Source organism: Nicotiana attenuata, unplaced genomic scaffold, assembly GCF_001879085.1.
Source record: "Nicotiana attenuata strain UT unplaced genomic scaffold, NIATTr2, whole genome shotgun sequence".
In the NCBI taxonomy this organism is placed as follows: Eukaryota; Viridiplantae; Streptophyta; class Magnoliopsida; order Solanales; family Solanaceae; genus Nicotiana; species Nicotiana attenuata.
Window position 1 is genome coordinate 27,057 of NW_017676160.1, and position 13,300 is coordinate 40,356.

General features: G+C 35.9%; 3 protein-coding genes across 3 annotated transcripts; all 3 read right to left on the reverse strand.

Moving 5' to 3' along the window:
* Nucleotides 1-2,667: 2,667 nt before the first annotated feature.
* LOC109220803 (anthocyanidin 3-O-glucosyltransferase 2-like) lies at nucleotides 2,668-4,146 on the reverse strand. Its single transcript, XM_019385271.1, has 2 exons — nucleotides 3,049-4,146; nucleotides 2,668-2,994 (listed from the first exon to the last, which is right to left on the reverse strand). The coding sequence occupies exons 1-2, from the start codon at nucleotides 4,144-4,146 to the stop codon at nucleotides 2,668-2,670; spliced, it is 1,425 nt and encodes a 474-aa protein (XP_019240816.1).
* A 4,648-nt stretch (nucleotides 4,147-8,794) lies between these two features.
* Nucleotides 8,795-10,650, reverse strand: LOC109220805 (anthocyanidin 3-O-glucosyltransferase 2-like). Its single transcript, XM_019385273.1, has one exon. It carries the CDS (start codon nucleotides 10,568-10,570, stop codon nucleotides 9,122-9,124), a length of 1,449 nt encoding a protein of 482 aa, XP_019240818.1. The 5' UTR covers nucleotides 10,571-10,650; the 3' UTR covers nucleotides 8,795-9,121.
* A 533-nt stretch (nucleotides 10,651-11,183) lies between these two features.
* On the reverse strand, nucleotides 11,184-13,025 carry LOC109220804 (anthocyanidin 3-O-glucosyltransferase 2-like). Its single transcript, XM_019385272.1, has one exon. It carries the CDS (start codon nucleotides 12,861-12,863, stop codon nucleotides 11,442-11,444), a length of 1,422 nt encoding a protein of 473 aa, XP_019240817.1. The 5' UTR covers nucleotides 12,864-13,025; the 3' UTR covers nucleotides 11,184-11,441.
* Between the last annotated feature and the right edge of the window lie 275 nt (nucleotides 13,026-13,300).

Below are 13,300 nucleotides of genomic sequence, written 5' to 3' on the forward strand. Positions count from 1 at the left end.
TATCTGTTGTAGACATCATTCCACGTTGTTGCTGGGAATTCTCGAAGGCTTTCTTTGAGTCGCCTCGTGGCTTCTGAACTCTCTTATTCAAATTACTAGCAAAGGCTATGGCTGCCCAATTGTCAGGTACTCGTGGCAACGTCATTCTTTCCCGTTGAAATCTATCTACAAACTCTCTAAGTAACTCTGAGTCTCCTTGCTTGATTTTGAAGATATCTTCCATTCACTTTTTAACTTTTTGAGCTCCCGAGTGTGCTTTGATAAATAAATCTGCAAGCTCAGCAAACGAATTTATAGAATTTTCGGGTAAAAGAGAATACCATGTTAAGGCTCCTTTAGTGAGTGTTTCACCGAATTTTTTGACCAAGACCGACTCAATTTCTTGCTTAGTCAAATCATTGCCCTTGACACCTGTTGTGAATGCAGTAACGTGATCTCGTGGATTTGATGTACCGTCATACTTTGGAATATCAGGCATCTTAAACTTCTTTGGAATTGGGAGGGGAGCAGCACTTGGCTTCCATGGTTGTTGGGAATATTTATCTATATCCACTCCCTTGATCACGGGCGGTACTCCAGGTATTTGCTCTATGCGTTCATTTTGCTCCTTAAGCTGTTTCTGCAAGGTTAGTACTAGATTTTGTAAATCAGAGTTAACTGGATTACCTGGGTCTCTCTCTTGTGTTTCACTAGGGGTTCCACCGCTGCCTGAATTAACCAATCCTGAACGAGGATTCTCCAAAGTGTTGTTGTTCGGAGTAGATGTGGGTGGAACAGTAGGTAATTGGCTAACAAAAGCTTGAAGAGCGTTATTGACTTGAGAGGCAATGAGTTTTTGCAGAGCCTCATTCATGGTTTCAACATTTTCGAATTGAGCCTGTCCATCTGTGTGAGATCCATCAGGAGTGCCTTCACGAGACCGTCGTGGGTAGCCTCGTGGAGAACCTTGTGGAGAGCCTCGTGGGGAATCTCCCTGAAGTTGTTGGATTGTCTGAATTTCTGGGTTTTCTTGAGTGTTGTCATTGTTGTTCGACATGATTGATACAATCAAGAAAATTAGGTTGAGATATGCTTGATTATCAGATTCCCGGTAACGGAACCAATTTGTTTAGCCAAAAATTAAATTTTAGGTCAAAGCTTGAATTTAGAAGAACTCGGGTTACTGATAATCGGAAAAGTATATAAGAAAGAGATTTTGAATAATATAATCAGAAAGCAAATAGAACAAAGTATATGCCAGTAATATTTTTTCGTGTCCCTACAGTTGTTTGTGACTTTCCCTTTTATAGCTGTTTTGGGAATACAGATTTTTCCTTTGTCATTATAAGACAATTATGGGTAATTAATGACCTTAAATGTTACGTTATGCAACCATATACATTCAATACATATTCTCTAACGTTTCTAGTATTTAATACTCATTAAATGTTGTATCTGGGCTCTTTTTGCTGTCAGATTCATTCCTTTGTCTCTTCTCGATCCTTGACCTTTGAATGTCTTGAATAGGTACGAGCGTTGAATTATTTGTATGACTGCTCGTACCTTCTTCATTTAACTTGCTCGTATCTATCGTTACTCGTGTCTGTTGTTGCTCGTATCTGTTAACCAACCTTAATTCTTTGACTACTTGGTCAGTCTACGTGCTATGACACATCACCATATAAATACAATTTTCCCCAATACAATGTTATTAACAAAGTCATTTACTTTTGGTTTGTGACCTCGAATGAAATCTATGAAGAAAGTCTCCTTATTTGACAAGAATTCAGCAACAGTTTTCTCGTCTAGTGTGATGTCGACAAACTGCAAGCGGGTTGTAGAAGAGAGGGATTCGATGTAGGGTTGACTCCCGAAGTCCATGGGAAACTTCATGATGAGGACAGAGATGCAGAGCCTCTCATCTCTGTCAAGAATTAGTTTTGCGATTTCTACGGCGGAGATGAGATGGCCTGCTCCCGGCGCAGGAATGAAAACCAACTCTGCCTTTGTTGTCGTAGTGGATTTTATTTTGCTGGAGTAGCACTTTGGTGCGGGTGATTATGGTTTCAGGCTTCAGCTGATCCAAACAATATTTTCAATGTACACCGTGAACTTCTGAACATTCTAGGAGTGCTCATCCTCAGGGACAGAGCCAGCCCTTCGGCTACGGTTCAGTCGAATCCAGTAGCTTTGATCCAAACCTTATATTTGTCTTAAGAAATTCATTGAATATGCGCAAATTATTAAGTTAGAACCTAGTAATTTAAAAGAACTAGAATCCTGAACCCATAAGTTTCAAATCCTGACTCCGCCTCTGCTTATCCTCAAAGTCTCAACCAACTTTTGTAAAATATGATTAGTATAATTGACTGTGTAGCTAGTTGGCCTATATTATTCATCGATCGACTAAATTTGTCCAAATGCTGAATATGTATAGTTGACATTAAAAAATTCCTTGCCAACAGATTTCAAAAGAGTAGATGATCTGAACTTGTCTTTATACAAGGTTAACAAGTTGTTATATAAACAAATGTAGGACTAAGTAGGATAAGAAGCTTAAATACAAGCATCTATAAATTGAGTAGAATATAATTTATTTCAACTCTTAATGGGAAATTCAATCTTATTACTAACTGAAAGGTGTTTCTTACTGAAACTTTAACTCAGTTGTGGTAATTTTGGAAGAAGTTACAAAGCTGCATTTTTCAGTAGTTCATCTATGAGTTTGCCGAGGGACAAGTATGACGATCCACCTTCGATTACGCTAGCTCTGCTCTTCTCCTTCATCTCCTTTGCCTTTTCTCTTACTGTTGTATTAGTTTCCATCAATTCTTTAATCCCTTTTTCTATGGCGTCTGCAGTAACCATTGGCTGATCTTTATTCCTCTCGCAATAATCCAAACTGATTGCCACTGCAACTCCTACTTCTTTCACTAACTGAAACGCATTCACTTGCTGTTCCGAATGCAATGGCCATGTTGCTATTGGCACCCCACACCATATACTTTCAAGTATCTAATTCCATCCACAATGTGACACGAATCCCCCGATTGCCTCGTGGGACAAGACCTTCAGTTGCGGGACCCATCCTACAACTTTCCCTTTTATCTCTATCCGATCAAGAAATCCTTCTGGTAAGATTTCGGAATAGCTCGTGTATTCTCCGGGGAATTGCGCGTTATTGCTTTGTGGGGGTTGACGTAAAGACCACAAGAATCTGCAGCCACTGTTGTCCAAAGCTAAAGCCATCTGTTTCACTTGGTCCAGTGGTAAACTCCCTTGGCTCCCAAAACAGATTAGCACAACTGATTTTGTTGGCTGTTGATCAAGCCAATTTTTTATTTCTGCCTCCTCTGACTCTGACTTGGATTTTGACCGGTTCAAAATTGGACCAATTGGATAAATAGGTGGAAGTGGAACCTGATCCTGTTCAGATCTTGATATGTTACAGTTGTTTTTCTTATAAGCATCTAATTGATGGATTTCTAATTCAGCAAAAGTGTTGATAATAATGCCTTTGGCTTTTCTATATCCACGAGCAAAATCGAGGAATCTCCCTCGCCACGTGTCTCTATCGACTAGAACCATTGGCAATACCTTTGGAGGAACAGGATATGCGTAACTAGGAAATGATAAGAGATTACTACCATCAGTGTTCTTGAACAACGAAACATCTTGTTGACACTCGTCTTCAAGAAACTGGAAATGAAGCATTAGTCCAAGAAAAGCAGCTGGGGAAGTGAAAAACACGTAGCTGGGGATCTTAAAATCGTCAGCTACATCCATTAATGGAGTGCATAACATGTCAACAACAAAACCAGCAAGTTTATTGCCGGAGCTTTGAGATATTAAGAAATCCTTGATGTGAGATCTTTGGCTTTGTACTAATCTGTAGACGAAATGTCCTCGAGTTTTGGAACTCCACTCTGGTGTTGGATCAGCTGCTGGTAAGTGAACAAATCGAAGGCGATCAGAGGAGGATGAAGCAGCTACAGAGTCGACGAAAGGTCCACTGACGGCGTCAATGTAATCAGGGAGTTTCATAATAAGGACAGTAATTGTGAGATGATGATTTTGACGGAAAAAGAGTTTTGCTAACTCTAGCATTTGAGCAACATGGCCCATTGCCGGAGATGGGATCAGAATCAGTTCTGCTAATTTCTCCATATTAACTGCAGCTGCTGGTTTTGGTTTTGGTTTTGGTTTTGGTTTTGGTTTTCACTTTCTGCTTTTTTTCTTCTTCTTTTGTAGATATATCATTGGTTTTCGTGGATGCTGTCTATGTTTTTACTTCCCAATTAGATTGAGCATAGTGCGCATGAGTCAGTGCGTTGCCCCCAATTAAAACAGCAATTTTTTCTAAAATATCAATCCCTTTAGTCTTTACTCAGCCTTTATTCCAAAAAAAAGATAGCTTTATTGTAAAGTCTTCTATTTTTATATAAAGTTTTCTTTCTTTAAAAAAAAAAGTAAGTTTCATATACTAATGGTCTCATGGTATAAATATAAGTAATTAGATCGATTTTAATAATTAGTTCAAACCTCTTTATAACAGTATCCCTATATAACAACAAAACCTCACTGTATACGCCAAATTTTTTCGGAACTAATTTTTAAGTTATGTTATAATAGATGTTCACTATAACAGCACTTCGCTATAACATCCAAGAATATTCGGAACAAACGAGGCTGTTATAGAGAGATTTGACATGACAAAGATTTTAACTGTATATATATAAAAGAGGGCCAAAGAATGTTGACATGGCACGTCTCCTAGGCTAGTATTTGTATTTATCTTTTTTTGTTAATTTTTTGAATTTTTACCTTATTTCCCTTATCAAAAATCAAAAAAGTAAGTAAATCATACGGTTACAACCTTTCCTATTGATTCCTTATTTATGGATGCCTCCAACGGTCACAACGTTTTGTTCGACACAATATTAACAGTCACTCCTTTTGGTTCAAAAGGCCACATGGGACGAAGTTATGGCTTATGAGGTCTTTTTACCTCTATTTTGAGTACGTATTTATTTGCCCATTAAACTCTCATTATTTTGCTCTGTAATTTCATTCTTCTCCCCACACTCTTTTGATTCAATTTCATGTTAAAAAGCCAAAAGGATACTCCCTTAAAGAAATAAACGTTTCTTGTACTCCTATTAGAGGGATCAAAACGTCATCTTAATTATTAATTTTTATGAACAAATAACTGTGGAAGATTTGACAAAGTTAGTTGGAGAAGAGTAGTTTGTCATAACACAGGCTGCCCTAGGTGGATATTTATACTAACTATGGCAGCTCATGGGAAGCTATACACAAGGGATAGACTGCAAAGCTGGGGAATGCAGGTGGATCAAGAATGTGTCATATGCAAGCAAGCTAATGAATCCATACAGCACTTGTTCTTTGAATGCACATATGCAAAGGTCTTGTGAAGCACACTGTTAGCATGGCAAGGGATAAAGAGACCAGTAAATGGCTGGGATGAGGAACTACGATGGGCTGAGATGCAGACTAAGAGGAAAACAGCTGCTGCTGAGTTATACAAAATGGCAATAGCAGCAACAGTGTATCACGTGTGGCAAGAAAGGAATGCTCGAACTTTTCAAGCTAAGGCGAAAGGCTGGGAAGCAATATGTAAGAAGATAATTCAAGAATTGCATTGTCGAAGTAGCAAACATACAGAGAAAATACTACATAGACTAAATTGATACCCAATGTAATAGATAGATAAATGTGTAAATAATAGGAAATGGGGAGGGGTAAAGTATAGCAAAGTAGGATAAATTTTAAGAGTTTGATTTACTTGTAATGTGTAAATATTTTCCCTGGTAATGAAAATGTTAATTACCAAAAAAAAAAAATGTTTCTCCTATAAGACAAACCAAAAATCTCTACCATCATTTGCTTCTTATAAGTAAAGGGTCAAAAGAAGAACTTGCATTTAAATTGAAGGAGACAGAAAAAAGAAGGGATATTACAAAAAAAAAGTGTTATGCGGATGAGAAGGGATAGCAATTGTGGTATGATCTTTTTTCCCTACTACGTTAGATTCTTATATGTCATGATATAATCTTTTCTTTTCCTTTAATTGGTTGCTTGATATTTTATCACAAAATTTCAGAAAATAAAATAGATATAATGTATGAATTCGATATAGTTGTTAGTAGGGGTGTACATAGGTCGGGTTGGTTCGGATTTTACAATTACCAAACTAAACCAATTGTGTCGGGTTATTAAATCTAAAGGTCAAACCAATCCAATAAAACTCGGGTTTTTCAATCTCGGTTTTTCTCGATTTTTCGGATTTTTTCCGGTAAAATCTTCGTAGAACAAAACATATAACTTGTGTTCAAAATATTTCTCTAATCCTAGTAAGAAACAACTATATAATATATTTTCCAATAAAATAATACAAAATATGAGAAGTGTGGCATTATCCTAAAATATTCAACAATAAAGACAATAAAATTATGTAATATAAATATTGTTAATTAAAAATCCATAATAAAAATAAACATAATCTAAAAGTACTAAGTCATGCTAAAATAAGTAGACTAATAAGGGAGTATTAATTACATGACTAAAGGCTAAAGAAAAAATAAAAATAGGTTATGTATTTTTATCTAAATTATTGCAAAAAAAAAAAATAGATATTCAATACATTGTCGTTCGTAGTATTGAATTGAATGTCTTTTGTTATCATTAGTATTGATTTGATTTTGGTTTGGACTTCTCTTAGCATTATTTAAGTTACTAATGTTAATGGCTATAAAACTTATTGGAACATTCAAAAGTTCTAAGTCCAACTAGGGGTGTGCATTCGAATCGGTTTATCGATAAATCGAATCGATTATTTGTTATCGGTTTATCGATATCGGTGTATCGATTTATCGATTTCGATTTCGATTTCGAAATTTTCCTTATCGATTTCGATTTTGATTTTGTCCTCTTCGGTTATCGGTTTATCGATAAACCGATAAGAAATACTAAAAAAGAAAAAATAATTTTTTTTAAACCCTTATTCTATAATACCCTTTTCTTTACCCTAAGTCCCTAACCCTATTATTTCATCTACCACATTTAAAGAATGATCATATTTAAAGCTCAAGGGAATGAAGTTCAAATTAATGGAAAGTAGAATTAGCCGTGATGATGTATTTTTTTTATACCGTTGGACTGTTGGTGGCATACATTTGATCCCTTACTTTAGTTTCGTTGCATTTGCTTGTTGACACAATTTTTATGTTATAACTGGTGTTCGTCTTATTTTAGCTTCTTTTTGTCCATATTAGTTAGGCGTGTTTATAGCGATATACTTTCTGTGGAATCCCGCAAATTTTCTTATTGGTGTAATCGATAACCGAATCGATAAGCCCCAAAAATCGATAAATCGAAATCGAAAAAATCGAAACCTTATTGAAACGATAATGATAAGCATATGTACAAATCGATAATCGATAAGTAATTATCGATAAGGGTCAAAATCGAATCAATAAATCGAATGCACACCCCTAAGTCCAACCTTGAAATAATACCTTAAAAGATAAAATTATGAAAAATTTAAGAAATATTTATAAATTGCAGCAGAATAAGTATATTTATATATTAAATATATCTAAAATTTCTTTATATATAATGTAGGGTTGTTTTGGTTTCAGTTTGACTTTCTTTAGTTAAAACCAAAACAAACCAATTATGGTCGGATTTTTTTTTCCAACACCAAACCAAATCAAACTGAACCATAGTCGGATTTTTTTTCTCCGTGTGACTAGGATTATCGAGTTAGTGAGATTTGTTGGTTTCCTTTAGAGTTGGTTTATGTATTTTCCTTAAATGGTGACAATTTCTTCTTACATAATCAACGAATTGAAAGTATTTTCATATTTTTCTTTGTGTATTTGATAGTGAAATTCTCTATTGTGGTATTCCTTTTTTATTTAGAATTTTAACTGAGGAATTATTCATGTTCCTCTCTCCAGGAAATATAGCAGGCAAATATATATATTTTGTATATTAATATAAATGTACATAGAATATACATAATATATGCATAAACAGTGTATATATTTTGATATTTGGACTACCCGCCTGTCATTATATTCGACAAACCCGTTTTAAAATTAAGCATGTCCACAAGTTTAAAATCATTCCAATTTATAATAGATAAGTAAGTCACTGTCCTCATTCTATATAATTTTAGTACGCTGTCTTCTGGTTACATAATTGAGGCTAAATTTGGTCTTGTGATTTCTTAAGTTATTAAATTTTCACTTGATTACATAACGTTGATTTGAACTCATATTTCTAAAAATCTATTTCCAAGGAAAATGTTTAGATTTGCTATTTAATTTATTTATAGAAATTAGTTTTGTATGTATATACATACATGAAAATTTTGGTTTCCTACCTAAACTAATTTACAACAACAAAAATATTGTAAATTTACTTAAGATTTCTATACCGTGCGAGCGCAAATAAATTTATTAGTATATACATAATTGATGGTAGGTTAGAAACCCGTATTTTTCTTATATTTTGTACTCTAATTATTATACTTTATTCGTGTTTAAGCTTATGTATATGTATTGGTGTGACAATTTGTCCAATTAGTTGACTTGTCAACAAAGCGTTAGTAGAAAGGGAGATAGTAAATGATGAGTCCAACAACATTCTACTTTGTTGCAATCTTTCAATAGTCTATTTGACCAATTTACGAAATAAATTACTTGAAGATTAAGATTTACTTAGAGTTTCAGTATATGATTTACCAATTGTACATTCTACTTTCACTTTTATTACCTTAGACTGAATATTGTAAGTGAAAGTTTAATTTGCCAATGGAAAAAACATGAATTCTAAAATCCATGTCATTAAAAGATTGACATCTAAGAATGAGCGATAGAGAGAGACTCGGCGAATACATACCAACTCAGTGCCATATGATGCTCTCTCTAGCTATACATTATGATTGTGAAAGTAGCAGAAAGCAATTCCTTGAGTCGAGGGTCTATTGGAAACAACTTCACTATTTCTATAAGGTAGGGGTAAGGTCTGCGTACGCACTATCTTCCCTAGACCCCAATGAGATTACACTGGGTTTGTTGTTGTAGTAGAAAGTAGCAGAAAGCAATTAAAATTTTCAAGTAGGTGAATGATCCTTAATATCTTTGATCAGATTCTCCAGAAAATAGTAAGATGATCCCCCTTCTAACATGGCTCTCCTGCTCTTTTCTTTCATCTCCTCCATTTTCTTTCTGATACCATTCTTCTCCTCTGCACTATCCAACATCAGTCGCCTTATGGCGCGCTCTATCTCCTCTGCTGTGACCAAAACGGGACTCTCACTCCGATACTCCATCTTTATATTCGCGGCCATTTCCAAATCAACCACCAACTCAAAAGCATTTACTTGTTGCTCTGCATACATAGGCCATGTTGCCATTGGCACTCCAAACCACAAGCTTTCCAGTACAGAATTCCAACCACAGTGCGTAATGAATCCTCCAATTGACCTGTGTGACAGCACTGCCACTTGAGGTGCCCATCCGATCAATTTACCTCGTCGTGAAGTTCGTTTAAAAAAACCTTCTGGCAACACTTGCTCCGGACGTGCAAGATCGTCCGGAGTACCTATTTTGCCCTTGGCCTGCGGCTGTCGTAGGGACCACAAGAAACGGCAGCCGCAACACTCAAGGGCTATAGCAATTTCCTTCAACTGTTCCTCGTCAAAGCTCCCATAGCTCCCGAAACAGAGGAACAGTACCGAAGAATCTGGTTGCTCATCTAACCAGTCGTTGATACTCTCGTCCCGTTCTTGATTCAAGTTGATTATAGGCCCAACTGGGTATAAAGATGGAACCCCATCTTCTTTACCGAGAGATTTAATTGGATGTGGCTCAAGCTCTAAGAAAGTATTAACTATGATCCCTTTTGCCTGTCGTATCATTCGAGCAGTAGACAGGGGTAGACGCAAACGACCATCTTTATCCAGCATGGCACTTGGCAAAACCTTAGCTGGAAGAGGATTTAAATAAGTCGAAACAGGCAGTAACGTATCCGAATCCTTGAAATCGGAGATATCACGATCATGATCATCTTTAAGCGTCTGTGCATAAAACATGAGGCCGAGAAAAGCAGCACTAGAAGTAAAGAACACATAGCTCGGTAGACCAAGTTCAGTTGCTACTTCTATCATTTTGTCACTAAACATATCAACAATCACACCAGTAAGTCGAGTACCGGACTTACTTTTAGGAGTCATGAAATTCTCAACAATTGCCTCTCTTACTATTTGCTTGGAATTATCAAAAAACTCAACGAGAACAGCTTCTTGAGGTTTATTACGATTGTTACTTTGAGATTGAGGAGGAGAAAGGTGTAAGAATCGTAGGCGTGAAGTGGTAGAATCATCAATTACTGCTAATGTCTTTGTATAAGTATGTATAGCTGTTTCAATTGGAAGGTCGATGATAAAGAATGTAATTGAAAGACAATTGGCTCGGCTGGTGAGTAACTTGCCAATTTCAACAGCGGCGACGAGGTGACCCATTCCTGGCCCTGGAATGAAAACCAGCTCTCTGCTCTCCATCTTTGGTAAGGAATAGAAGAAGTATTTGATCTACTGATTTCATTTCAATTGCTTTAGTACGACAATGCGAATTAAAAAGACATACGCAGAATAAACAAGACACAAAGGCGTTGCTGTCGTGGATACGTCGGCAGCCATGTATAATATTCAACGAAAGTAGAGAACCACAAAATAATGATCCACGTCATCGGAGCAGCAACACAATTTTTAATGTGGTTATAAGCAATGAATGCGACATAAATTATATGCACTCATATAAAAAAATTCATATAATTAGCTCATTTTAAAGAAATTGCAGATACTTTTGTTTTTTGTAATTATTATTTGTTAACCTAATAAAATGATAACTTGTTTATTATTGCAAGTTAAATTACACTAATTATATAAAAAAAATTAAGTTGACAATACACATAACTTAATTTTTTCCTCAATTAAGCGTAAGCTTTTCTTGAAATTCTATTAAAAAAGAACATAGTAAAGTAAAACGACATTTCAATAAAGGCGCCAATTAAACGAGCGACCTTGTGTTAAATAGTGGCAAGAGTAGCAGCAATCACAATTTCAGAACAAGATGGCAAACAAAGAGAGAATAAAGCATAGCTAGTTTGCTGACTGTTAAAAGATATTTCTACTGCCAAACAAATTACTGCTGTGAGGCCTTAACTCTTAGGAACCACCAATTAATGGACATATACACTCATATCCTAGGTTGCCTGAATTATTCAAAAATATTACGGGTACATGACAAATCCACCAAAACAGTGTATTTTTGGGGGAATCGATACGAGTACAACAATATTTTTGGAGAATACGAGCAGTACATTATACATCTCAACAGAATATAGAATCTAAAATTCTACTAATCTCAATTCTAGGAATCAAGAATAGTTTGAACAAATCTTTCTATAGAATTGAAAGAAGATCCACCCTCCATTAACGCGTTCCTGCATATCTCTCCTAAGTCTTTAACTCGCTTCCTCACGGGATTTTCACTGTCCATTATACATCTTATAGCTTTCTCCATCTCCTCTGCCTTAACAATTTCACCACGATCACTACCGCGCATCCTGTAATCCAATCTCAGCTCCACTGCCATCTCAAGATCTCTCACCAATTGAAACGCATTGATTTGTTGCTCAGCATAAAGGGGCCATGTCACAATTGGAACTCCATGCCATAAACTTTCTATAGTCGAATTCCATCCACAATGAGACACGAACGCTCCAGTAGCTTTGTGAGCCAAGATATTGACTTGAGGCGCCCAACCACATACTATTCCTTTCTTTTTAGTCCTCTCCAAAAATCCCTCTGGTAATATCTCCTCAAGTTTTGCATATTCATCATCTACAGGCCGACGTATTGACCACAAGAATCTCACCCCACTTTGTTCAAGTGCAATTGCCATTTCGATTAGTTGTGGTGGCTCAAAAATCCCTGAGCTTCCAAAGCAGAGAAAAAGAACAGAGGAAGGTGACTGCTGGTCTAGCCATTTCATGATTTCTTCATGTTCAATATTGGAATTTCCCTTAGTCTTTTGCCCCTCAAAATCAAGAAGAAATCCTACTGTATAAACTGGAGGCAATTCAGAGTTAGATACTAAGGCATTTACAGCATGATTTTCGAATTCTGCTACTGTATTGATAAGAATTCCTTTAGTTTCTTTAAACCTAATACCATGTTCGCGGAATGAGTTGTAACCTTCTTTGTTATACGCGAACGTAGGCAAAACTTTTGAGGGTACAGGATTAGCATAGGCTGCTATCTTTAAATCAGCATCAGATTTATTAAATTCTCTCCCGAATTTCTCATGCCAAACAGACAGATAAAACAAGAAACCAAGAAAACCTGCACCAGAAGTGAAGAAAAGATAAGAAGGAATTCCAAGTTCACTTGCTACATCAATCATTGAACTACAAAACATATCAATGACTAATCCAATGGTTTTCGGGTCCGAATCAGGCCATTTGTTGCTGATGATTGCTTCTTTGACGAGTGGTCGATAACTGGCTATTAAAAGAGAGAAGTAATTCTCTAAAGACTTTTCTAGCTTGTCTGAAGATGGTGGTTCGACTTGAGGAAGTGTGATATATCTAATTCTACTGCCCTCACGAGTAGAGTAGGATCGCTTGATGTAGGCATCTATACCTGCATCCCATGGTGCAGGTGGCCTTATGATAAGAATTGTTATGCATAACCTTTGATCTTTGCTGAGCAAATTCTCTGCAAATTTACATGTGGAAACAAGATGACCGACGGCCGGAGCAGGTACAAAAACCAGCTCTAATTTGCTCATCTTTGAAATAAAGTTAATCAGAAGAATGAAGATGAAATGGTGATGAATAGAAGTGGTACATTCCTATATATGTTGGATGTGTCAAAAGGTTTTGTGGTTGTGGGATTCTGCCTTTTTTTTTATCAAATGTTGAAAGTTTGGACTAGTGTAATAGACCCAAGTCATAAATAAGATATTAGGTATGATCATAATTTGATTATAGGTGAGATAAATACCACATTTTAATTATGTGTGGTATAAGTAAGGCCTATAAGCTATTGGCCTATAGTGATAGTAGCGGAGTTAGTATTTTTATTAAGGGGTATTAAAATTTAAAGAAATAAATACACGAATAAATTAAAGGAGTTCAATACATAATATATACTAGTCTGTAACCTATATTGATGAGAATTATTTTTTAAAACATATATAAATAACATTCAAAATATGGTTTTAGT

Coding starts and splice junctions, on each gene's coding strand:
- LOC109220803 (XM_019385271.1), bottom strand. CDS start 4,146: ATGGAGAAATTAGCAGAACTGATTCTGATCCCATCTCCGGCAATGGGC. Junction 2,995..3,048: donor GATGGGTCCCGCAACTGAAG/GTCTTGTCCCAC, acceptor GGATGGAATTAG/ATACTTGAAAGTATATGGTG.
- LOC109220804 (XM_019385272.1), bottom strand. CDS start 12,863: ATGAGCAAATTAGAGCTGGTTTTTGTACCTGCTCCGGCCGTCGGTCAT.
- LOC109220805 (XM_019385273.1), bottom strand. CDS start 10,570: ATGGAGAGCAGAGAGCTGGTTTTCATTCCAGGGCCAGGAATGGGTCAC.